This window comes from Harpia harpyja, chromosome Z, assembly GCF_026419915.1.
Source record: "Harpia harpyja isolate bHarHar1 chromosome Z, bHarHar1 primary haplotype, whole genome shotgun sequence".
Lineage (NCBI taxonomy): Eukaryota > Metazoa > Chordata > Aves > Accipitriformes > Accipitridae > Harpia > Harpia harpyja.
The window spans coordinates 110,763,469-110,790,291 of record NC_068969.1 but is presented as its reverse complement, the minus strand read 5'-3'; the positions used below and the strand labels follow the sequence as shown (position 1 = coordinate 110,790,291).

Below are 26,823 nucleotides of genomic sequence, written 5' to 3'. Positions count from 1 at the left end.
TCGCGAGAGAGGGGTCTGATGTACACCCAGAACAGTGCAGAGACTTGATGCAGAGAAGAATCAATCCCTGTCCTCCAGTATTTAAGCCAGGGCCCCTGCATCTTCTTTGGTCTGTGTCTGAGCTCTTATACAGCTCCCTTCCTTCCTCCCAGTGATGTGGCAGATGGTTTAGGCTGGCGCAGGTGGCCGAGTACCACCTGCTGCAAATTTTTCTGTATCTTTTGCTATATAATGCCTTTTGTTGTTGCTGTTTGCAAAGGATGACTGGAAATAGGAGGGAAGAAAGAAGAGAGCATGAACTGATGCTGATATCGTTCGTGCTTTCTTGTTTTCTGTTGTGTCATTGCTGGGAACCTAGAGCTGGTGCGTGCTGGAATCCTGCGAGCAAAGGCAGCAGATTTGGAACTTTGATTTCTGTGATGGAAAAAGGGTATCTGTTTATTATCTCCTAGTGTAACTTAACCCATACTGAGGGATAACGTTTCCCACTGCTGTGTGCTCTGAAGGGAAAAATCCTCTATTGGCTTTAGGCACTAAATGTTACATCCTCTTGACCTTTTGAACTCTGTTAGAAATAAAAGAGCCTTGTAGAAAACTAAATGAAAAGTTCAAAGTGGAAAGGAGGACAAGCCTTATCATCCAAATGCATGAAGGATATGACTGGCCAGCGGCTGTGGCTCATATTGTGGACCACAGAGGCTGGGATTGGTATTTAGTCTCTGTTGAGGTAGTGAGAGAGGTATGAAGGAAAGCCATCCCTGGTATCTTAAGCACTTCTCTGAGGATGGGTTGGATCACTCTCTGGAGTCGGTCATCTCTCTCTCCTGACTGTAGAGAGAGACTTGAAGACTAATGTAGAATGGGTGAGTACCTCTTCAGTGGCAGAAACCAGATGAAACAAGTCCCGTCCTTTGCATCTAGATTAGTAGCGGTATTATGGTGGTTATAAGATATAATATCCACCCAAAGTCCTGTCTGGATTCTTTCTCATTTGAAATGTAACTGCTGCAGGTTTTTTGCTGCTTGCTTTTACAAATAAGCTTTTAAAAGCTACTTGCTTTTACCGCGCCCCCCCCCCCCCCCCCCCCCAAACCAACCTAAAAAATTAGTGAAAACCAAATAATTATCACAGCACTTCTCACCAGTGTATTTTCCTTAGGTAAATCTATTTCAGGAGGTAAAAGAAAAGGAAAGCACACTTTATGACAACCAGTGCCAGGTGAATGATACGTAATCCCAGTGAAGTCAACTGTGATGTTTATGTGTGTAAGAGAATTTATTAACAGAGAGAGATGGGAGGGTTGTACTTTTGCTTCAAAAAATCATTTGCTGCTAAAAAATAATCTTTAACTGTATTGGCAAAAACTTTCCTGAGATAGAAGAAATTCTCAACTTGTTTGTAACCAAAAATTCTGTTGGTTTGTTTTTTTTTTGTTTTTTTTTTAGTGAACAATGCATTTGCACATATTTCTTTTATGTGGTATGGTCCTTACTTTTGAGTTCCTCACTCACTATTTGAAAGATTATTTTTTTTTCTCCCCACTGAGTTTCCTGTGTCCTTTTTGTTCATTTTACCCTTGTTTGTTCATTGTCACAGATGAACAATATTCTGCCTGTTTCCAAGAACATACCTTCCCCCTCCCTCAGCATTCACTAGAAATGTAAAAAACCCCTTCATAATAGGAATGACCCCTGTGGTAATCAGGGAGACAGCTTTGATTAAGAACATCTGTTAGCAGATTCCCAGTTCTAAAGTCAAGCAGAACATAAGACAAGAAGATACAGAAAGTGGCATTTCTCAAACTGTGAGGCTGGCCTCCCTGGGGAGACTCTGACCTCTTCCAGAGATACCAGCCAAGATCATAAAAAAAGAACAGACATCAAAATGTGTGGAGTGTGTGTGTAGTTTGAAAAACATGACACCTTTGTTTCTGAGGTGCTGCATCTTTAAATTTCTAAGCACTACACCTCTGAGGAGTGTGGAGAAGGACTGCACTTCTAAGCATTGCACGGTGTTTACTCCTCAAACACATCACCACACAATGAAAAAGAAGGGACAGATATGGTGACCCCCTGCTCATTGCCTGTGTCCTTTTTTTTTGTTAGTTCTTTTCTTCCCCCCACCCCCCCTTTTTCTTTTATCCTTTTGGGGCTGACAAGGCTATCTATTAGCAATGCATAACACGGGGATCCAGGAGAATTGGCTTCACTTTTCAGTTCTGCTGCTGTAAAATGCTGATGTGGAAGAGGTTGCTTCTTAACAATTTCTATTCCGAGTTGGATCAAAGCTTTGTTCAGGAGGAAATACTTAGGAAAGAGTAAAGAACCAGGCTTGGCCTCAGTGTACTTTGTGATACACCTTCCTGAACATTAGATCCAAATTGTTGTTTGATAGCAACCCATAAACCAATCCTTCATAAGGATCTAGGTATCTAAGTGTACACTATCTGATTTTGCTGCTTGATGCCTTTGTTTCCTCTTCTGGAGACGTTAGGATGCTGATCTTATTTGGAAAATTTTCTAATCTCTAAGAAAAAAATAAAACATGCAAGTTCTATTTATATTTCTATGAAAGCAATATGAATTTTAAAACTAATTAAAAATATTGCTCTTTTTGAAAAGCTTTCTTTTGCTTGTTACGAAAACTGGGATAAAAGAGGATAAATCAAGGTGCAGAGAGAAAACAGAGGTTAAGTATTTTCTTTGCTAAGTTGTTCTACTAAAAGGTAGTAGAAAAAGCATATACAGAAGGATGAAATGTGGAAACAGGGACAGTCTCCCAAGGATCAGTGTGGCAGTATTCTTGGGCATGAATGGATTGGATTATGAAAGCCAAAGCATTTCTAGGGTTGAAACTTTTGAGAGATGTAAAAGGCAACGAGATAGGTTTCTACAGGTACGCTGGCAACTAAACAAAGACCAGGAAAAATGTGGGGCTGCTGCTGAAATGAGTGAGTGGCCTAATGATGAGGAATATGGAAAGGACTAACATGCTTAGGACTTTCTCTATCCCAGCCTTTACAGGCAAGCTGTGTTCTTATGCATCCCACATCTTTATGCCTCCCAGGAAAGTTTGAGGAAGAGATACACTGCCCTTAGAAGAGGGGGATCAACAGGCACAAGTTAGTTAATCTGGGTGTCTGCAGTTCGATACAACAGGATGGGATGCATCTGAGCATGTTGAGGGAGCTGCTCTATGTCATTGTGAAGCCATTCTCTCATCTTTGAAAAATCACGAGATGCCTGAGAACTGATAAAAAGCAAATGTTACATCTATTTAAGAGCAACATAATCATTGAGAGATTTTCTTGCTAACTTTCTTCAACGACAGGTAGACATATAATCATAGGAGGATTAGTATCAGGTTTTTTCTACATTCAATTATAAAGGAAAAAGAAAAGGAAAAAGTTATGCTGCCTTCTTTCAAATTTAGAGAATTTTTATTTTGTTTCTATCCAGACTTGATGCTTGTTCTCAAGTATAACATCTCTCCTAAGAAGAATGGTGATTTTGTTTCAAAAGATTTACCACGCTTTTCAGTTAAGTCTTAGTCATAATGCACAAGAGAGTATTAGAGACTGATGTCAAGCTGCAAAGTGCTATAAGCATGACAAATCTTCACTTTAATTCTCAGAATTGATTTCCTTTTGAGGAGGTGTGATTTCCTTCTGTCTCTTCCCTTTGGCATTTACTGACTTGGGAATGTTTCATATTTTCCCCTCCTTGAGTAGCAAATGGCATCTAGTACTATTCCTGAATAATTTTTAAAAAGCAACTTTAACATCAGGAAACAATTAAAAAAGATATTAGTGTGCCAACTGCACTAGTGTGCCAACTGCACAGATATACTGTTGCTTTCTTTTATAAGAGAACCAGGCAAAATATAAAAATAAAACCACTGAAAAATCTGTAAAACCTCTAGGTCTGTCTCAGTGTACCTCTGAACATCCACAAATCCCAGGTGAATTTGGATTTTGGTTCTGCTTACTGTAGAGATACAAGTAAACTGTGAAATCTGGAGTAGGACTTGAACTAAAAAATTAACAGAGAGATTTAATTACATCTTAGTCCTTTGTCTTGTGTATATAATATGCAAACATTATTGCAATGGTTATAGTACGTTTATTAGAAATTGTATTTATTCTTTTTCTTAGTATATATTACTATGTTGGGGTTCTTGGTGAAGAGAGAAAAAAAACCACTTTTTTTGAAATCCAGTAAAAGGTTTGTGTTTGACCTTGGAGTTCTTGACTCTGTAATGAGCAATGATGCTAAGGGGAAAAAGCTGAGAAGTGAAAGTCAACGCCAAAAGATAAGAATGGAAAGGACTAACTGAGTTAAAAACAGAAAACCAAGTGGATGTCCCCAATCCAGTTTACACAGAATAATTAATGCCTCTGAAAATGGATCACTGCAAACATGACACTAAAGTACTTTGGCTGTTTAGTCTAATACATCAGCAGCAATAACATGTCATAATAAAAGATTGCAGAAGTAAATTCATTCATATCCTTAAAGTCATAACTATGCACAGGCGTGAATCAGAATGTGTAGGTAAATGACTCCAACTCAAGAATGGCAGTGCCTAAAAGCTGAGCACTTTGTCCCTTGGAATGATTCAGTGTATAAATTTAGGAACCCAAAGTCTCCTAGCAGTCAAGGAAAGCCATTGAACATTCCTGGGGAGTGATCCTGGGAGTCCTCATGCTGCAGAAAGTCACTTACTGTGAGTAACTTAAACAGGGATATGTGACCTAATTCCTTCTTAGTTTGCCATAAATAGCTATAAATGAGCGTACAAAGTTCTGAGCACTTCCTAGAGGTGGATCATCTCACTTAAGCAGAGCTCTAGTGCTGTGCAGAATAATCATACAGTGTTACAGTAGTTGATTTATGAAATCGTTAACCTGGGAAGACAGGTCATCTGGGCTGGGATTTAGGTTCCATACCAAAACATCTACTTTCCGATGTCTACATGGGAGCTAGTGGCTCCATTCAGTTGTATAAAGGTTCAGCTCGCTCTAAAACAGATAAACAAAAAAATAGGTAATTAGGTAACTAAAGAGATAACTTTTTCATCAGCAGAAGCAATCTCTAGTACATTAATTGCATTGACTAGCTTGCCATTATCTATAACAGGGCCTTAGTTAGTGGCCTGCAGCTACACAGACAGCTAAATTCAGGAGCCTTAATCCACAAGTTTAACTCCACATAAGGTTTCCATTGTCTGCTGAGCCTGAAGGGATCCTGGCCTTGTTCAGCTCCTCCTACAAAGGACACTACCCTACTCATCATGGTGCAGAACAGTTCTAGGTGATTGAGGCAAAGAGAGGAAAATTGGGTGCACGGGGGATGGGGGCTGCAGAAAAACCCTAATTCTGGGTCCCGAGGATCTGAGGGCAAGTAAGGGAGAAGGTGTATGTCTCTGTGTTTAGTCATTAACACTCCCTGCCCATAACTTGGACCTTGAGTATGGTCTTCTAAAGAAGATGTCAGGCAAAGACCTGGGAACAGAGACAGATCTCAGTTCATTGTCTCGCCCGCCCCAGAAGAGCATAGAATCCTTTTTGTTGGAGGTCTTCTGTGTTTCTCCCCACCGCTGCCCTGCTTCTTACACATCCAGTTTCAAGAGAATGGGATAGAATATGGCCTGATCCACTCTATGCTGTAGCTTGGTAGTTAATAAACTCTCCTGGGATGCCAGTGGTGATAGTTTAGAGATTTGAAATTCTGAGTAAGTCTCAAAGCAGAATCCTACCCTTAAATTGCCTATTAGTCTGCTATTTTGGAGCTAAGTCTATGAACTTTTTCCTGTAGCAGGTGAAATATTTTGAATGATATATAAGAAAGCCCTTGGGTAAAAGATACATCATGAATAAATGATAATGGTCAACACGAAAGTCTATTCACAGGAAGTATTATCAATCAACATGAGCGACTATTGAGAAAGATTTAAGGCTGAGACTTTTAAAAGAGCATAAGCAATCCATTTCCCTTCAATTTTCAGCAAGAACTCAAGAGATATATGTATATATTAACTGAAACTGTTTTTAAAATCCTATCCTAAATTCTCAACAGAGTAAAAAATACAGGACTTGATATTGCATCCTGCTGCTCATAGAAATGGTCCAATGTTGATACGTGTATTCCTTGCTTTATCAGACCTTCCTGCATCTTAATATCTCTGGAGAACTGATTCTGTCAGGAGGATTCTGATCCTGACTGACTGTTGCCATGGTATTGGATTATTCTGGGCTGTGATCAAGAAGAGCAAACAAACTTGAAAAAGAAACTGACTGGCTTTAAAACATATTCTCAAGCCACAGTGCATGAGACTAGTTGTTGAAAACTAAATCTTGATTTTTGTACAATGTGGCAGTTGTTAAATACTTCTGAAAAACCATACCAATAACAGAAGTGTTGCTGTGGCAATAAATACATACATAAATAGAGAAAAATGCAGGAGGAGGAAATTGGGCCAATTCTCACACTCTTTGAAATTGTTCATTTTCATTTAATGTTATTATCCCACACTGAACTGAAAGCCCCAGCTTCTCTGAGAGCATTTGAAAGAGCAGAACATTTTGCAGATTCTACTCCTGTTTTACTAGGCACTATTCCAAAGCTGGTGGGAGTCAATGAATGTCTTTCTGATATTACTGAGCTTTTGGGTTGAGTGCATACTAAGGAGTTTGTACCTGTCTCCGATCCCTAGATCGTAATATAGCTTTTTTTTTACACCTGTTAGTATTCATTCAATTGTGTCATCTATGTGTACCGAAAGCGCTGCAGAAGGTTCTAGAAATACATGAGACAAGATTTTCTGTATGCAAGCACTGGCGTAATAAATTCATATTCTTAGAAGACAGAGTTTATGGGAAAAGGAAAAAAAAAGGTCTTAAGAGAAATCCTGGTGTTGTGTTATCCAGGATGATGACCCCAGAAGGATGCGCAAGTTTCAGCAAGCAGTATTTAAACCAGTAAAACAAGCAATAGGAAATTATGTAGGGAATGGGGGAAGTTTTCAGCAAGTTCGTCATTTATAGATGAATAATTTTGTTTGTCAAATTACTGAGCATGTTCTTCCTATTCCACAGGCAGAATTCACAGCCATGAGGGACCAATACATGCGGGGTGGAGAAGGCTTCATTATCTGCTATTCCATCACAGACCGCCAATCCTTTCAAGAAGCTGCTGAGTTTAAGGAACTCATTTATCGTGTCCGGCACACCTATGACATCCCCTTGGTGCTGGTGGGAAACAAAATAGATCTTGAAGAGTTCAGACAGGTAAGTAACTTTTCTGCTGGTTTTGGCTTGCTTTTCCTTGGCTACCTCAGGGATTTCTGTAGCATATGTTGTACAGTACTAAGAATTATGAGCACAAGTTGAGGTTTAATCAAAGCCCAACACACTAGGATTGGTAATAAATTAAGGACTTAGTACTTTTCATTCATATATTATGGATCTTAAAGCAGCCTTCGCCAATCACATCCAGATGTTCCTTGTTTTTACTTGAAAAGGAATCCGACTGTTTTTGTTTGAAGTAATATAGATGTTCAGCATGGAAAAAGATTCACTCAGGATCTTTGTGGCAAAAAAACTGTTTTCATTGGAAGTTACCAGCCATTAAATGCAGATTATTTTTTTTTTCGTGAACGTACTAGATTTAATTAAAGGTTTCTCAAACTCAGACTGAAAAAAATTCTAGTTAAAATAGAGAAATATGTATGAGATTATCTTTGCCTGAAAAGCCAGTGGCTTGAAGCCTCTTTGATTTGTATACAAAATTTGAGCCACTACCACCCATACAGCAGCAGATTTCTTTGACTATGAGAGCATTGACTGTGGCTCTCTCAAAGTCTTTAGCAATCTTTGCTCACTCTTTTCCTTTGGCTTCCTCTCTGCTTCCTCCTTGCTGTTTGAATTGATATGTGTGTGTGTGTGCAAGGCAGTGAGTTAGAGAGAGACCATCTTAGAAATGGCTTGGTTGTGTCCCAGTACTGAATGGAAAATATCCTTAATCTCAATCAGAAACTTCGAAAAGAGGAAAAAAAAAGATTTTCCTATATGGAAATCTTAAGAGGCTCCTTATGCACACTACAGCTCCTTTCAAATGACTGACTTCTGTGCAGACATATGTAACAATTAAATAAAATAGTGTTTTTCAGTTCACTAGCATCTGTGCTCACATGATCCTGTCTACTCTTTTCCACTTATCCTGTCATTCTTCTCCCCATTTCTTTTGTCTTCTTTCTTCTACCTCAAGAAAATCCAAGGCAGTGTTAAGCCTAAAATTAATCCTGAAGATCTGATGACATACATTTAAAACTTCACATCTGTTTGCAGATCGTTGACTTTCTCCCTAAATCAGACTGTGACAAAACCTTAATGGTGACAATCCAGCTGCAGTTTAACACGCAGCTTGAGGCTTCAAACAACAGTGCCATGTGCAACATGCAGTACAATCTGTGCAGCTTCTGGGGTACTTATATACCAGATGGAGAGGGATGTGGATTCAGTTGTTCTGCTGAGAGAACAGGACATTGCACCTGATCCCAACAGAAATGGGATATGATTGATTACCTACAGTTACCTATAGATGGGGGTTTCAGGAATGCTCTTCACTATGTGATATGAAGACTCTCTTCCAGTGAGTGATCTTTGGCACTACCTCTTTCTGATCTTATGATTTGTTGGGCTTTTATATTTTAATCACTGTCAATGCATATCAAAATATATGCCCTATTTAAGTGTTCTACATGCTCCTTGATGATCTTGTCCGGTCTCCAAACAGGAAAATTAGTGTGCATGAATGTCTGACTTGGGTATCACAAACAGCACTCAAGATTATAAAGGGCATGGAGAGGGTCTTGGGAATGATATTAGAAATGATGTCTTTGTGATGTGACAGACACACAAAAACCTGTTATACAAGGTTGTCACTGAAGATTCTGCCTGAATGTGTATCAAGACAATTCCAAATAGTGGTCCTATATTTTTAAAAAATCTTTCAATGAGCTTTTAGGTCTTCAGAATCTTTTCCTCCATAAGCCCTCTACAGCTGTCAACAAGTATGGCAATGTCAGAAGGGTTTTCTCAAATATTCTGCAATCCAGACTTTGAGCCATGGGACACCCTTACATCAAAGCCTAGTAAGATAATAAAATGCAGATCTGCTCCTTTGAATAAAGCAGTTGAATATGACTATGTCTACATAAGCAAGTAGTATGAACCAACAGGAGCAGAGCTATAGAACAAACCATTTTATTCTGAAGTCCACATTTGGGGAATTTATTTTTAACTTTGGACTAACTCTACACCAGGGCCATTGTCTCCATGAGTAGTTGGTGCTGAGGTGTACAAGTTGTGCTCCTGGAGCATTATCTTCACTTAAATTTCATGCATAGTTCAGGTCATGTTCTCAGAGACTGCTCCATGATTGAAAGCAAAGCATGGTTAAGTGGAGATGATTAGGGGATACTGCTCAGAATGCCTCTCTGACCTGAACTAAAAGCACTAGTGTGGGGGAGGTCATCTCTGTGTCCAGCTTTAAGCACATGTTAATGGACTTTGGCAGCTCGTTATTTCAGAACTGGGATGTGAGGTTGTGCTGTATGTTTAACAAACACTGAAATAAGTTATATCTATGTTTACTTGTTAGGTTAAGCAGTATCTAAGTAACTTGATGAACTGCGGGAAGGTAAATTGAAAGGAATCTTTTCAAGGTCATGTACTGTAGTTACGGCTTCATTAAAAGTACTTGGATGGTCAAGAGTAGTAGCAAGCTAACTCTGGGGTGACAGACAGCAACGAGATGACGATGCACAGCATTAACATATCAATGAACAGTGAGGTACACAAACATACCAAATTCAAACAACTGAGAAATAATAGGTGTCAGAACGCAATTAGCCAGATTGGAATTTGGCCAGGGCACCAAGGCTAATATTGTTGCTTTGTCTAATGACGTTTTTCTCCTATGAAATTCATTAAAGGTACTGTAATGTTATTCATGGTATTTGGAAACATAACATTAAGTTCAACATTCCCGGGCATCATTTCCATTTAATGACAATTCCACAACAATCAGACAGGCTGTAGTAGCTCAGTCAGACAAAGCTCTTGTTTGAAATATGATCCCCTACACAATACAGTTAATGATGTATGTCACTTGCCTCAAATCTATCAACAGGACTACAAGAATAAAACTAATCTGCAATTAAAATTTTGTGTTAGGAGAAACACTACTGAAAAAAACCCCAACAAGCTTATTATTTTTAAATAATGTTTTTATTTTCTGATGGCTTCGGTAAAATTATTGTTGTCTTTAAGTGTGCCTCTCATTTTTAACCTCTTAAGAGATGGCTTTGTCTGTACTCCTTCTTAAAGCAAATTTTAATTACGTGCATCAGCGTAAAGAATAAACACTTTCCATTTTCTCTGAAAGAATGTGGGGGAACAACTGTGTAAAAACTGTGGGGAAAAAATATAATAACTCATTATCTTGATTTGCATATCCAATCTGTTGGCCAGGCTCCCTCCACCCTCCATTCTCTTCCACCCATTTGTACTGCAGCTGAGTCTGGTCCTTTCTGACCTTGTTCTGTTTTATGTTCAGAGATTCACTGGGAAAGTGAATGGGCATGAGTGGTTAAGGCATTCATCTGTGTCCATTCCTTCATTTTTAGCCATTGCTCTAAGAAATATTTAAGTATTATATGTATTTTATCCCATAGCTCTTTGATGTAAAACATAGAGTACTAAGTGCTTGATTAAATACCATTTTAATTTCAGTGTTTTCTAACATTAAAGTCATTAGATTAATAAAGATAGGCTATATGTCTTTTCATGTCGTTAGAGTTTCAGAAACATTTAGGACCCGCTGATACGAATATAATAGATACTTTTACTTCAGGTAAGCTTTGTCACTTTACCCCAGATGAACATCTGGTTCTTACTGAAGTTTAAAATCTGTATAATGGATAAATATCTAATTAAAAAATACTAATCTTTAAACAATACAGTAAACAACTGATCTTATTTGAGCTCATGCCATGCTAATGCTAAATTGCAGCTTTTAATTAAAATATTTTTTAATAAAGACATGTCGCACTGCTGAAAGGTTGTTTGAAAAAATATCCATAAGACTTCGCTTACTGATCATTGCAATATATTACATTCAGCAATTCAGAGGGGAGTTAACTACATAAGCTCCTTTGAACAATGTGCTGTAGCTCTGAGCTGGAGAGAATAGATACTTTCTAGAAGATTTTTCAAACTTTTAATGTGGAAGTGAGAACCCCTCTGGAAATTCTACCTATGTAGAAATTGCATAGCCTTCATGGAGCAGTTTTTCCTATACGCTTTTGTTTGCCCCCAGAGGAATAAACTGTGGGCTCAGTGAAGTCCATGGATAACACGTTGATGTCCATTGAGTCCAAGGTTATGAGGGCAGCTCACGCTTCATTCAGCTCTTGGCCTCTCTGGGAAGCCTGTCATCAAAGTTGTTAGTTTTGCCAGTACAGTCTTGGTCCTGAACAGAATTATGCAGTTGTTTATGCTTCCACACGAGTTGTTTTGTTGGATTCAAGCACAAATCTGAGTAGGAGCAGTGCTTTGGAAAGCATTTTCTTCCTTCTCTCTCCCTCTACAGCCTCCCTCCTTCAGTAGGAAATATGAAATAATATGAAAACTGTCTTTAACATGGAACAATATCTTACTTGGAGTGCAAACTAATTACAGGGGCTTCATTATATTTTCTTTCTAAGGTTTTATTATACCATAAGATAATTCTCAAACCAGGATTACAGTGGCTCAATACATTCCCATGATCTGAACCAGCTGCCCGCAGAACATTCTCACTTCGATGAGGTTTTACTCTGGAATTTGTTCAAGATGAGCTGACTGGTTATCAGATACCATGAGCATCAACTTTTAGATTTCTCGTTTTGACAGTTGCTCTGTTTTCATGCTGGCTTCTAAAACCTTGAAATATCTGTTGAGTCTGAGACAGCTAATGTTTTTTGTTTCATTTTGGTTTTTAACTTGTTTTGGTTTGGTTTCTTTTGTATGAATAACTGTTCAGTATATTTCAACTATGTCAGTGTAAACCTTCTGGTGCCTGGCTGAGACACTGAAAATACTTAAAGAATATGACATTATATTTTATTTTCATATTCCGGTGCATGAATATGAAGCACTATTTACTAGATGCTCTCTTACTCAGATTAGTCATGAAATTATAGTATTCTGAACTTCTTACCTTAGCATCAGTCTGAATTCCTTTGCTTTTTGGTTGAACCTGCTCTCAAATTTGTAAATGTCCTTTACCACCAGCAATTCCATTTTCTCTTAAAGACATTTGGGTAGAAGTCTGTCTACCGAAGACTCTTGTTTTCCATTTATCAGGCCAGTGCCCTACCAAAGAATGAAAGGTTTCACTCTTTCTTCTGAGCTTTCTAACTGCAAGTCAAGGGAAATGCATTTTCTACTATTTACTGACAAAGAACAGTGTACATCTGAGTTAACTATAGACATGGTAAAGTGATTAGACTGAATGAGTTGGCCAGATTCTCTATAAAATCCATGCAGAAAAACTGGATTTATCACATAACATAAAATGAGATGTGTCTGCCCATGAAGACATCTGTCTTTCAGTTGACTGTAGAGGGAGGCACGGACAATTAGCTTCTTAGCCTTTATATAGCAGTACTTGGGTGAGATGAAGACTAACAGAATTCTTTATGACATCCTTTCAGTTGAGAATCTAAACTTACTGATTCATTCTATTGTTATTGTTGCTGCTAACTACAGACTAGACTTTTGAAGCATGCTCAGCTTGCCTTTGGTTTTTGAATGAATAAAATCTAATAAATAGTTATTCTTAGGTGGTGCTCCGTTCTAAAGATCAGTGTGAGCTGTGATCTTAAAATATCTTAGAAGTATTAAGGTGGGCTTACCCTAAATAATGACTACAGAAAACATAGTGGTATCCTTAATGGAAAAAAAGCCTGAGGAGAATATGGCACAGAAGAGCAAATTCTTCAAAAACTATGTATTTGAATGTTGCAATGAATTTTTAGATTAATTCATTAATCCATCTTGATGTCATCTTGGCTGTTCATTTTCCACGGACATCGATGCAGTTCTATTTTTCTAACATGAATGCCTGCTGAAAATGAATTACATTTGTACGGAGTTGCCATGATCACTTACATTTGCTTCCCTACATATTGCCTTTCCCCCATGACATCACATCATATTCTTTGTTTGCTCTTCAAATTCTGAATAATATAAGTCATTTTTGCTGTTTTCATGGAGTTATGACAGTTGTCTGAATATTTGGAACTATAACCACTGAAGTTGTCATGATGTTTTATTATCTTAGAAATCTGTCAAACCTTTGATAATCACTTTCCTACATTACCAAAACATGTGTCTGGATTCTGTCATGTTCCTCTACACCTCTAATTTCTATTTATTTTTAATTGATTTTGCTTTTTTGACATTTCTTTCACATCATTCACTGTCCTAAGAAGTCTTCATCGTTTAAATAAAATCTTTTTAGTGGTTGCCCCACCGCAGCCCCCCCCCCCCCCCCCCCCCAAAAAAAAAAAAAAAAAGGTGTGTGCTTTTCTATGCCAGTGCAATTGTAGGAGTCAGTTTGGCAGTTGTAGTCTCTTGGAAGGAAATTCTGTTATTATCAACTTAACTGTCTCTAGCAAATATTCATTTATACATAGTTTACCTCTTTGTCATTACAATGCTTTTATATTTCCACAAAACCCCCCAAACCACAGCTTCGTATGACCCAGGCTGCAGTAAATGCAATCAGACATACAGAGAATTGCAATGAAACTGTTGGCTCATTTCTCGATTCATAATTGTGATAACCTCTAGTGATCCATCCAGTAAGCCCTGTAATCCCTTCAATACAGAGAAGAAGACATTTGAAGGGGACTAAGATGCAGATAACAAGCTGCTCTATAAGAGAAGAAACAACAGGGAAACAATAGCTGAACTGCAGATAAAAAGCATTTATAACAGAATATCTCTGGATATTCAGAGATAAAAACAGAAGCAACTAATTGCTTGTAGCCAACAGAGGACATGTAGCAAGGGGTATACACTAGGGATGGTGCTGCAAGGTCGCTTCACGCCTAGGGATATTAAACAGCAACACACTTCATGTTGTTTTAAAAGGCTCCCAGTAGTTGTTACGTCTACCCACGTTACCTTCACTCTCCTCCTCAGAGATTTTTGTCCTCCCCATGTACCAAATTCTGACTTGGTGTGGCCATGTTTGACTTCAGTGGGAGAATGCCTTGGAGGAGAGGTGTGAAACTACAGAGATACTCTCTCACCTCTTGTCTTCTTGATCTAGATTGCTACTCAAGGTGAACTTGGACTGTGAGATTTGTCTGTTTGGTCTGTAAATTGGGAGATAGCTGTTGTGAAGACTTTTACGCACTCTTCATTTGGTAGCCATGCCAGCAGGATCTTTCTTCTTAACTAAAGCAAGCAAGTGCTGTTGGAACACTACCCACACAAGTCTTCTGCAAAACAGCCTTGTGTAGGTCTCGTTTGTGAGTAAGTTCAGGATGCTGTTGCTTTCCTCAGAGCCTCTCAGAGGGAAACCCCTTGGTTACACAGTGACCACAAAGAGAGGTACAGCTTGCAGGGAAAGCCACAATGGTATCATTTGTTGGGTGACTAGGGCTTAGTTCGTAGCCTGTACAGATTCCTGTGTTGGAAGGCAAAATCTGTGAGAAAGCTCATTATCCCTGAAGAACTTCCATAGTCCATTTTTCACCAGCAGAGAAAGGTGTAAGGAAGGAGCAGTGTGAGACTCTCCCTCCGGTTCCTGCCCTGCTGCAGGGGTAGTGCTCCAAAAGTCTGGTTGCAAAATTCCATTTTATTCATTTTCACTTTATTTGCTGAAATCTTCATTGTCCTGTCTGTGAATCTTCCTCTTGCACACTGTACACAAGCCAGGCATCAACCTGTTCTTAATGCAGAAAGGGGAGAGACATGACCGTACCGCATCAGGCAGTACTAATTGGGGCACAGTTGTGCCTCTCCACCATCCATGCCTGAAGCAATATGACCTCCCATCTCTCAAGATTTATCCTCTCATTTTCTCCACAGGGGCATATATATGTGAAAGAGAATGGCATGCAATGGGAAGGTACCTTTTTATATACATGCTGCTATTTTTACATCAGCAAAATCAAGGTTTCAACCTAACTCATATATTATTTACTACAGTTCCAGTTCAGGAAACTATTTAAGCATACACTTAATTAGAGTGGAACTAATGTGTGTTCTTCATGTTAATCTGCACTTGAGCAAAGATGCTGTCCTGAAAGTGAGACAGTAATGAGCAACTTTGTAAAAATGAAAGTACCTTGGCAAAGTAGCAGATTAATATATGAGGCAACATTTACTGAGTGCATTGTTTATATAAAAATGTGAATTCCTGGTAGCAAGGATAGTTTGCTGTGTGTTTTTGCAGTAGTAGCTCAAATTACTTGAAAGAAGAAATTTTGCCAGAATTTAATTACAGCTCATCATGGTGTCACAAATAATAGGAGCATGACCTAGCATTTAAAGAAGATTAATCAGTTTAATCATCTTTGCTTTTTGAAGATTTGCTTGTCTTATTGTCTTGACTCACTTTTTTTTTTTTTTTTCCAAATGAATTAGGAAGTTAGATTTGTTTTTATCCACATCTAACAACTTGGCTAAGAATAGCAGCATGTTAGATTCACATGCTGGGACGTTGTTTAAGCTGTGTAGTCATGACAAGCAAAAGAAAAAAAAAACAACCCAAACCCAAAACCCCTTACCCAAACAAACCAATCTGAAAAAGAAAATGAAAGGGAAAATACCTCTGTGTTATAGCCATTCTGGAAACTTCCAATCTCTCATCCATAGTGTCCAAATTTTACAGTAAAAAAATCTATGTATAAGGGCAGCTTCTAAATCTCTGAGCAAATTGTTTGATATAGCACAGTTAATTCAAGAAGGTCCAGGAAATTACCCGTGATAAAATTACATTAAAGCACATTACTACAGTTGAAACTCAAGATGTTAAATGTCTATAAAATGGCACAATTCAGGTTTCAGTGTTAGTCATTATCAGTATTAATCACACAGTTTTACTGATCAGAACCCCAGTCCCAGTCTGGGAGTCAGGGTATGGTATGTTGTTTATTTGAAATTGGAGTTGATACAGTTTAATATCTGCATCCACCTTGTTGTGATGGGTGTTATTTCAAAAAGAAAAAAGGATGGGCTTCCCTTCTCTCAGTGCTGCATTTATTTCCTCTGTTGCTCAGGGAATGTTCTTTCCCTCTGTTTCCATCTATGTCCTTTTTACCACCTCCTACAATCTAAAAAAGGTTAATAAGGAGAAAAATAAAATGTCTTGTCAATTTTTTTAAATTGTCTGGTACAAGCACTGACACAAATGCATGGAGTTTTGTGTGTGCTTGTGTGTGTCTGCATGTTCTAACACTATAATCTAACACCAGCCATGTGCTCAGTTTAGGATATTCATCAGCACCATGGGCCACCCTTTGGGTAATCCTGTCATATATAGTCAGTCGTTGAAATTTCGAATTTGCTTCACATCTCCTCTGAGGTGGTGGGGAAGACAGTGTCTTTACATTTAATAAAGTTTGTCATTACCAAAACTCTGGGATAATTCTTCCATTCTTTTCCTAGCTGTGTCTGTTACAATCTCTTCTTTCATTATGATTAAAAAAGTAAAACTTGCCTTTGTTTCTGAGACTCCGTTCATTTCTACAGCTCACAATTTCTTGGATTTTTAAACCTGAGGAATGCATGAGATAGATATGTTTTGTTGGGTTTTTTTCCTTCTTTGAAATGTGAGTGATATTACCCCAGACATGCTTAGTCCTAGCCCACTGAAACTACGGACCAAACCTAGTCACCTTCCTATCATTGTGTCCAACCTTCCTAGCAATTGCTTCAAACCACACATGAACTATTGCCACAAAGTCCTGGTCTATTTTCCAGTGAAGTCCAGCACAAGGTTTATGTTGCAGGTGATCAGCCTGGGAGGTATGGCCAGATTCTCAGAATTATCTGGGCATTTTCACTTCATGAATCCTGAACTGATGCAGGAATGTGGGCTTCAGGTGACATTCCTGATCAATTTTGCTCTCTTTCTTAACACGTTGTATGAAGAAAACTGCATGTATTTTCTCTATTTAATTAAAAATAGAGAATTTTTTTTTTTTAATAGGTCATTTGTTATAAGTTGGGAAGGGATTGCAGGTGGTTGTGTGTTTGGTGGAGTCAGAGGAGAAGGTGGAAGAGCAGGACGTTGGAAGAGGGAGTAGAGAAGATGATCTATGCATTCCTTGGAGTGAAATAGGCATTGAGCATTCATCAGACCTTGTAGCATCTGACTTGATTTGGGCTACAGACCTGTGTAGCTAATTTCCCAGTGCACCCCGCTGAAGAAATGTTGCTTATAGAGAAGTTGTATTCCCTTTTAATCCCATTTTCTTTCCCATCTGAAGTGAATGAGATGATTTCACTGATGATTCCTTGTGACTATAAGATGACTGGTGATGTCCGTTAAACTTATCAGGATTGTAATGCTCTCAAAACCAGGAGAGGGTTAGAACTTGAGAATAGTTTGATTTGATTGTGAGGATCTGCAATTGTGAGAATCCCTAAGATCTGTCAGGAAAAAAAAAAAAAAGAGGAATGGGAGAGTTATAGACATCACAGATGGGTGAATGAAGCCTGAAAGTCCTTTGGGAAACATCAGGCAGGACTTCAGACACGGTGGCAGCTGCAAAAAAAATCATTCTTGAGCCCCTGAATAATTCTTGCATACGTATTTAATATCACCATACTTAGGAATTTTGAGACAAAAAATATTTCACTGCTACATCTGATGTCTTTGCTTTTGCTAGGGTTTTGTACCTCATTTGATAAACATTCGAGCCTTTGACGAGGAAGAAGTGAAATGTGGGGAGGGTTCATAGGTCTCAGTTCATTAATTACTGCTTTTCCTTGCTGCAAGCATATGCTTCAGTCTTTTGCGTTTTATTGGGAGGGAACCAGTCCCAGAGAATTGTGTGTAAAGATAATTCCTAGATGAAAAGTGTCCATATAAGTTATAAAAAATCCAGGGAAGTCGGTTGTATTTTGTTGTTCGAACTCCGTGGAATCTGGAGTCTGAAGCCATGGCTAGATGGGACAATGGTAAAAGTGCCCTTGTACTCTCTTCTGAAAATCTTTCCTGGCATTCTTAGTAAAAGGGGTGAAAAATTTAAAGGTAATAAGAACTGAATTTTCATCTATGTCAATGCTCTCTCTTTCTGAGGTGCAATTAGTTTTTCAGAACATGCTGGACAAACTCCCACTGTTTGTACCACTGCTCTGTGGAGACAAACAGTACTTCATTCTCCAGGGCTGTCAACCTAGCACTGTTTATGTCATTTAAATTTAACACAAAAATTAAAAAATACTGCTTTTACTAATTTTGGAACCATAGCACATAAAAATAATTTTATATTTGTCCTGATTGCCTGACATTTTCAATATGGTACATCCATAAAAGAGAAATTGCTTTTTATGGAGCACAAGTAAAAAGGCCATAAGGGAAAGAGAAGATAATTAATAAAAAAATTAATAAAAAACTATAGAATAGTTCTGATAGGCATTTTTTTATTACCCTTGTGCACTTAAGTTAAAGGCTTACTGTTATGCCAAACTTACACAGTAGTACAGAAATCTTCTTTATTTTTGTAACTGGTAAGTTCCTTAACCTTGTGACTAGAAAGCCTGCTGTTCTTTGGAAGTATATTTCATTAAAGCAAAATAGGATTGGAATAGCTATTTTCCTTCAAAAAGTGAAAACAGAAAGAAGCAGCAGAAAATTTCACGTTATTGAAATCTCTGGCAGAAAATAGTTGTGTAAAAAATCAGTGATATTTAGAGAGAAAATTAGCACAATGCAGTAATAAAAAAAAACATCCCATGCTACCTGAAATTAAGTAATAAGCTGTTACTCAGAAACTCCATCATGCCATTATCCATTAAAATGTATTAAGCCTTCTGCTTCTTCAATGTATGGTTTTATTTGTCTAGATAGTGATTGGAACTAGGCAGATAATTTAGGACATCTCCATTTTTCTGTATTGATGAGAGTATCAACAGTGCCTATATCATATCTTTTTTGTCCTGTTTGTGATTCTCATTGAAATTCTAAGGTCTGAACAAAGTCAGTAATGTTCTGTCTTTACCTGCCTCCATATCTGCGACTTTATCTTGATGGATAATGTACCTAAATGAAAGGATTTTGTGATATTTGTATTCTGAACAATCACAGAAAAGACAGAGAATGCTGAGGTGATTTTGGATGATAGAAATGTGGGTACCTAAAACTGAAAAATGGGATTATGACATTAAGCTTAGTTCTGTATTTATATCCGAATAAGAGTGATGGTTATAGAAGATCTGCAGTCTGAATATAAGCTTCCCAAAATTTAGACTTAGGACTTCAGGTTTGAGCGTTTCTCTAGTAGGCTGTCTAAATTCAGTACTTGGGCAGCTTATAAAAATGCTAGGAATGAGAGGTTTTAGAACTAACTGATAATATGAATGGTAACAAATCATCAGGAACAGATGGTATTCACCCAAGAGTTCTAAAAGAATTCAAGTATAAAATTGCTGAACTATTAACTGTGCTTAAAATGGAATCAGCACCAGGGAAATGGAAGATGGCAAGTGCAGAACAGTCCAGGGAGCTACAGACCAGTAAATGTGAGTTTTGCTGAGCAAATTGATAGCTACTATAAGAACAGAAATAACAAGTACATGAATAAATATGTTTTTACAGGCAAAAGTAATTGGTTTTCACGGAGGTTACTCATGCCTAACAAGTCTTTTTGAGTTCTTTGATTAAGTCAACAAACATACAGGGAACAGAGTTCCAGTTGTTATATTTTCCTTAAATTTCCAAAGAGGTTTATGTGTAATAACAAAAATAAGATTGAAGGAAGATGTGTCACATGTTAAGCGTCAAAAGGAGAAGAAGCAAAGGCAGGACTAAATGGTGAACAACGAACAGAGATTATCATTGTAACTCTGTGTAGATATAGACATTCCTGTTTTAAATATATCCATTAGTAACTGGACAATAAGAGGAAACATTTTTAATGTTATTTAACTGTTTTGGGTAGTAAAAATGACAGTTGACCTTGATGAGGTTTAGGATTAGTTCTTAATATGTTTAAAGCCTGGATGGTAAGATGAAATTCAATGCTGAAGACTGGAAAGTAGTAAAAGGAGAGCCATGACAATAAATACATGGCAAAGGTCTGTAAACAAGCTATCACCATGGAAAAAAGTCACCTTAGAATTACTGTTGACTGATTTCTGTCAGCCCAAGGCTCTGTAGGGCCAACAAAGCAAACTGGAATGTTAGCAAGGGAATAAAGAATAGAGCAGAACAAAGCAAATGCTACATGTCATTAAGCATTGCTTAAATACCATAAGAAGTGGTAGTGTCCTTCATTCTTCTCAGAAGTGATACAGTAGAATTTGAAAATATAAAAGTAAGTAGGCAAAGATGATCAGGGGTACTAAACAGCTTCCATATGTGGCTACATCAAATGTTGATTTAGTCAGAAAATTGGGAGAATTTTGACATGGGGAGAAAAAGTCATGGAAAATGTGAATAAATAAAGAATATTCATTGTTCCTAACAATACAAGAACTGGGAAGAATGAAATTAAACTTGACTAATCAGATTATATGGTAAACAAATGGAAATGCTTTCCTACACAGTGCGTAACTAAACTATGGAACTCATTGCTGCAGGAATTATAAACGTAAATTTTTTCTGATGGATTAAAAAAGTAATTCAACCAGCCATCCAAGTAGTGTTAAAGAAAAACATGACATTTCTAGCTCAGGAAGTGCCTGAGCCTTAGATTTCCAAAAGCTACAAGGATATAGCAGAAGAAGTATTCTCTATGCTTGGTCTACTTTCATGTCCGGTCCCTAAGCAAGTTGCTGCTGTTGATGATGCCGCTGGGGACAAGAGAGAACTGTGGGTTGATTTATTTAGTGTCACTGCTATTCTGCTGTGACTTGTATAAAAAATGAACCATAACAACAAATTTTGGTAGGGCAAAGACACAGAGGTCTCATGAAAACATTCATTTACATAAATATTTACATTTGCATACACTCATATATTATACATTAATGTGTACAGCAGTATTAACATAGTGCTAATATCGAATAATCACTGTACTTACATTATGATCATGATTATTATATAATCATTGAGATTATATGATAATTATGCTAATGATTGTTGGTACTTGGTTTCCACTGGGACTCTATTTTTTCTTCTTTGTTTCTTTTTCTAAGGTACTCTGTTTTCCAAGCAAATCTTAGCTTGAAGCAGAAATCACTGGATAAAGATGTTCAGTCTGCACTATAAAGCAGTCCAGAACAATGGTCCCAAGAGTCCTTTCTTTTCAAAAGTCTATGCATCTTTTAATATTCTTTTATTTTCTCTTTAAGTGCAGGGAGATTCTTAACAGTAGTCACATTTACTAGAATAGTTTCTGGAAAGGAATATCAAGGAATCATCAGATGATGACAGCTAATTCAATTCAAGCAAAAGGTTTCCAGAAACTTTTCTTACATGTGTGGTTGTATTGTCTAATTTAATGTACATATTAAATATGCACATAAGACAGAAGTCACAAGAGAATCAGGAATGGTGTCAGAGATAGAGCCCAGGAATCCTGACTTCTACTCATCAGATCAAACACCAGATAATGTTGTCTCCCTTGTGCATGATTATATGCTTTGTGTCATTTCACAGCAGAAAATAACAAGTAGTAAGGGGTGGAGAGATTCACTGATGCATCTGAGGAGGCAAGCTCCAAAGCCTAAGGCTGACATTGCCTTTCAAAACAATTTTGGCTATGAGTGCTTGCAAACAGATGTCAAGCTGGGGAAAAAACTGATCAGCATTGCCACTAATTTGATGTCCTCAATGCTTCACTAGCTGGATGATTTCCCATCCTGGACTACTGGCCCATTAAACCTGTCTTTTATTGCATAGTCATAAACCTGAATGACAGAAAATAAATAATTAAGACTAGTCAAATAGAAGGCAAAAGATCTACGTGACCCCATTTGTCTAAGATAGTGAGGGACAAATTGGAATCTGAGGGCTAATATAGGGAAACATAAAAAGTGTTTGTTTTCTGTAGCACAGAGCTGAGATGTTTATAGCAATGTGGGGAAAACACTAGGTGCATAGACAGAGCTATTATCCCAATTATCTGACGTGCCAGGAAGGAAAAATCAAGCATATTTCCTGTGCTCTCAGAATTACACTCACCTTTCTCCCAAGAAGAGGAGCCTGGATAAGATTGCCTTCGAAGCTGGATGTTTAGTGATGGGGCATTCTTAAAAGATTAGGCTTGTGTTTACTTTGAGGAAAAATCCTTGATTTCTGATACATATCAAGAGGTAATCTGAACTTTCAGAGCGAACGTTATTGAATTGAAAACCTCGCAAGTTCAAGCTTACACTCCCCATAGTTTGAAGTACTTGACCATTATGCACAGCTAGAAATAAGTGAAGAACAATGTCCTGTTATGCTTTGTCTTTCTTTTTAATAAACTGTATAGTCTATAATTTTAATATTGCTACTTTCTAGAGGTCCTTCTCCAAAGACAATGAAATTCATGTAGGGCTTTCCTTTAACTTCAGTATACTTAAAGTTGGAGCTTCAGCAAGTCAGAAGTGATTCCAGTTGAAATAGCTACAATGCTGTTGCTCCTTCAGTCAGCAGGAATAATGAATCAAGTCAGCAGAACTGAATCTCCAGTATCAGATTGCATAGTGGGATCTACATAGTTACCAAATTAAAAGATATAAATATTTTATTGCCTTTGAGCTGCACCTTTGACTATTAGAGAGGGTTGGCAATTGCCACTTTGTTCTCATTTCCCAAAGCTGCAAACACCATCACTGCATTCGATAGTTCAGGAAGGGTCTGTAGGATTTGAGTCATTATCTTGGTGTGAAATGCTGCATTTTTAAAAGCAGGCTACTTTTGCTGAATAAATGTTAATATTTTAGGCAAAGTTGAGACGCTTATTTTACTGTAACTACTTATTTCTTTATGCAGCTTATTTCCCTAGTATTTGCCATCCTGTAAACTTTTAATCGGATAAACTCCAGATATATATTACAGTATTTATTTGGTTATTGAAATCCAGTATGAATTTCTGAAGTTGCTAGTCATACCAAATAATTGCAGGTATTCACAAGATGTACTGTCATGTACTGTAATGTACTGTAATGTACTATATCTCACTATTTTTTGCCTTAGCCTCTCGAAATAAAGGCAGGAAAATTGGATCAAGATTGATGACTTGGGCCTTAAAAATAAGTCTAATCAAGTACCTCGGAATTTTAATGACTTGTGATTTTAATACTGTTTCTGAGACTGTGTAGTCTGAGATCAGAGTCTGTCTTTCATGAAGTATTTCTGTGGTATCTATCTATAGCAGAATGATCTTCTGGTCAATATAAATGAGGTACTTATGAACTGGCAGCAGTAATATAACTAACTGTTTGTAATGTTGCTTCCTCCTCCAAACATCTCAAGGAGTGAATTGGCTTCCTTTGGATGCACTAATATTTGGATCCTGTGTGAGAATTGCACCTAGTAATCCCATTTTCAGAGTTCCATACATTCTGGAAAAACTGAGGAATCTGTACAACTCAGTTCAACAAAAATCACTAGATGTGCTGTTCATACAACTCCGGAAAGCCTTCTTTCCTAAGAAAGTGTTTCCCCCAAGTATTAGGTGTCACTCCAGGTTAGGTGAGGCTTTTCTGGAGGCTTTTCTTTATTTCATCTCTTAATAATTGCTTAAATGGTGAACTGGAAATTGTCAGAAGATGTCAGTAATAACTAAAATAATGTTCTTTTAGATTGGTCGTGTTGGAGTCTGTTACCCAGCTGTTGCCTGAGTCCTGGTTTACTCAGACATGTGGGTAGCATGGCTGTTTCCATGACTGATCCACAGATTTTGTTTTTGTGGCCTTCATTCTAATCAATTTTATTAAGAATCAGTAGATAACTGGGGGTGTTTCACTGAAAAAGATACACTTAAAAAAGCCTTCAGCAACAATAGACCATTAATGTGGAAACTGATAAACCTTGTCTGTAATTTCTGTTAACAAATTTCTAGTTCTTCCTTTCATTTTTTTCCTTTAATTCTTTTTCTTTGAGCTTTCTCTTGTGTTTGCTTCACAGAAGCATCATTAACAGGCAAAGCCTGGAAAAAAATCAGATTCTTTCTTTTTAATAGAAAAGAAGATTAATTTGTTGTGCTGAAGACAAAATAACATTTTAATGATAATTAGGGGTATATAAATAGTTTTCAATAAGAAAGATTAATGCAGTTTTGATAACCATTATAGCAAAATATTGAGGACAAACTGCGAATACACTGGCATCACTGATTTTATGAACTCATTTTATTTCAATTCTTGCTGTCATACAATACAGTATCTTTGAATGTTGCAGAAGCATATATAAATATAATTTTCTACACAAAATAGAATAGTTAGGAATATGCAGTGAAATATGTCTGAACAATTATGTAAATTGTTGTGACTCTTAGAAAACAGAGTCTAACTAAGCATTTAAGTTTTACTATGATATTTTTATTATTATTATTTCACCTTTAATGGAGGCTATTTTGTGTGTGGATGAACCAGAAGATTATGTTGTAGCTAGCAAGAATGTTAACATAATTCTTGGTACGCTGCATTAATAAAACAAGTGTAATGAGCCATAGTGGTGTGCAATATCAGGTCAATGTGAGAATTAAGCTGCAAGTAATTATAATACTAAGATTGGTTGTATTCTAATTATCCTATGGCTAATAGTACAGAGATGATTGGCTGAAACCAAAGTTATTTGGGCTGGAGTAGTTTTAGTATCGATGAATATTAGCTGTTACATTGTCATTGTGCTTCCATGAAACAATATGGTCATTTGTTTTTCAGTAAAAAAACATACCCCTCAAAGAAGCAGTTAGGTTTTGCTTCTAAATTGATATGAAAAATGTTGTTAGATTGTGAGAAGCGATGACACAAAGTCCCTGCATTTATTCTAGGTTTTATGGTGTAAGTAATGTTAAGCAAATTTGTATTCCCTGTATCTCGTAATGCAAGAACATGTCTGAAAAAATGATCCCCATGAAACTAGTAATTACCAGAGAGAAGCAGTGAATAGATATAGTTATAGTCTGAGCACAAATTGGACACCAGTCTTGAGTGCAAACTTACTTCACGCACAAGCTGTTTGAATGCAAGCTTATTCACAGCTGGGAACTTAAGGAAGATTTCCAGGCATACTGAAAAACAGTGGGGGAAGAGTTGGGGTTTGTTACATTAGCACGTCGACACCAACGTAAAAGGCACCGTTAGAAGTATACCCTCACTGGGTAGGATTCCCCTCATCTGCCTCACCGAAGAAAGCTATGGTTCTGTTGTATAATTTGATCTGGTCTCCCATTCCCTTGTTGTTCAGGAGGAGAAACAATGGTTTGTGCAATCAGATAATTATCCGTCCTGTTTAAGAATCTCTTCTTGGGATGTGGTAAATACCTATCTGACACTGACTGTTTCATTCTGATGATTATAAAACACCTATGACTGGTTCAGTCTTAAGGGCTTTTAGGCACTTTTATATAATACATCTGCCTGTAAGGAATATCACATGTTTAAAAGGACGCAGAAAGGTCAGCCCCTTGGGTCATCGCTGGCATATGTCAAAATTGTGGGTTAGACGATTTAAAGGAGTTAGTAGAAAGCCTCCTTCATACAGCTCTTTCGATGAGAACATCTGGATTACACCAAGCTGTAACTGCCCTACACTTGGCATCCAGATATAGAGAACCAGGTTGGCAAAGTATACTGGACTTTGGTTCTCTTTCTGACTTATGATTTTGGGAATAGAACAAACACAGTCAATGCAGGGGAAATTAAATAAAATAAAACTAAAAATACGGATGGATCACAAGTCTGTCCTGGGGGATATTAGCTGTGGAAGGGGTCTGATATTCGAAAGCATTGTATGTTCTCCGAATTACATAGGTTTAGTAAACAAAACAGTTTGGCTAGGTGGAAATTTTGCCCAAAGGAAATGGTTCCTAAAGGGACCATTCTGCAGAGGTCCCTGCCCCATCCCCAGGAGCAACTAACAGAGCCTGTCTTTGTAGTTTGTTACTTGGACTAAGTATGTAAATTTATTTCTTATATAACTTTCACAACAAATAACGTTCTCAAACAGCTTTTATCAACAGTGGAATTTTGAGCAAATTTATCCCTCTTTCTCACTGTAATTTATCAGTGAACATGCTTTTCCTTGCATGAATCTCTTTATTATTCAAAATCTCCATAAAGATAAGAATGCAGTTTATTTTAGAGATTGTTCATCAATTTTGCTCCAGGACTATTACAAAGAATACTGGCTCATCATAATTTGCAATTCATGCTGCTTAATGGATTGCATCACTCACAAGTTTCTGGTTCTGCTTCTTGTTTATTTCCCCATTAAGAGACTTATAAGCAGGAACCGAAGCAGAAGCAGACATCCATGTCCCCACTGCTGGGACCTAGGGAGATACTGTCCTAATAGGCTCCTGGCTCATTTTGAGAAGCCTCACAGTGGAGATTACCAGCCAGTTCCCCTCATTTTCTAAGCTGATGAGGATCCAGA

General features: G+C 37.5%; 1 protein-coding gene across 1 annotated transcript in view; it reads left to right on the top strand.

Moving 5' to 3' along the window:
• The window catches only part of RIT2 (Ras like without CAAX 2), a 180,376-nt gene that overhangs the window by 87,375 nt on the left and 66,178 nt on the right, over positions 1 to 26,823 (top strand). Inside the window, exon 4 of the mRNA XM_052778893.1 lies at positions 7,098 to 7,289. Within this exon, the coding sequence (XP_052634853.1) occupies positions 7,098 to 7,289 (192 nt within the window). The remainder of the gene's footprint in view (positions 1 to 7,097; positions 7,290 to 26,823) is intronic.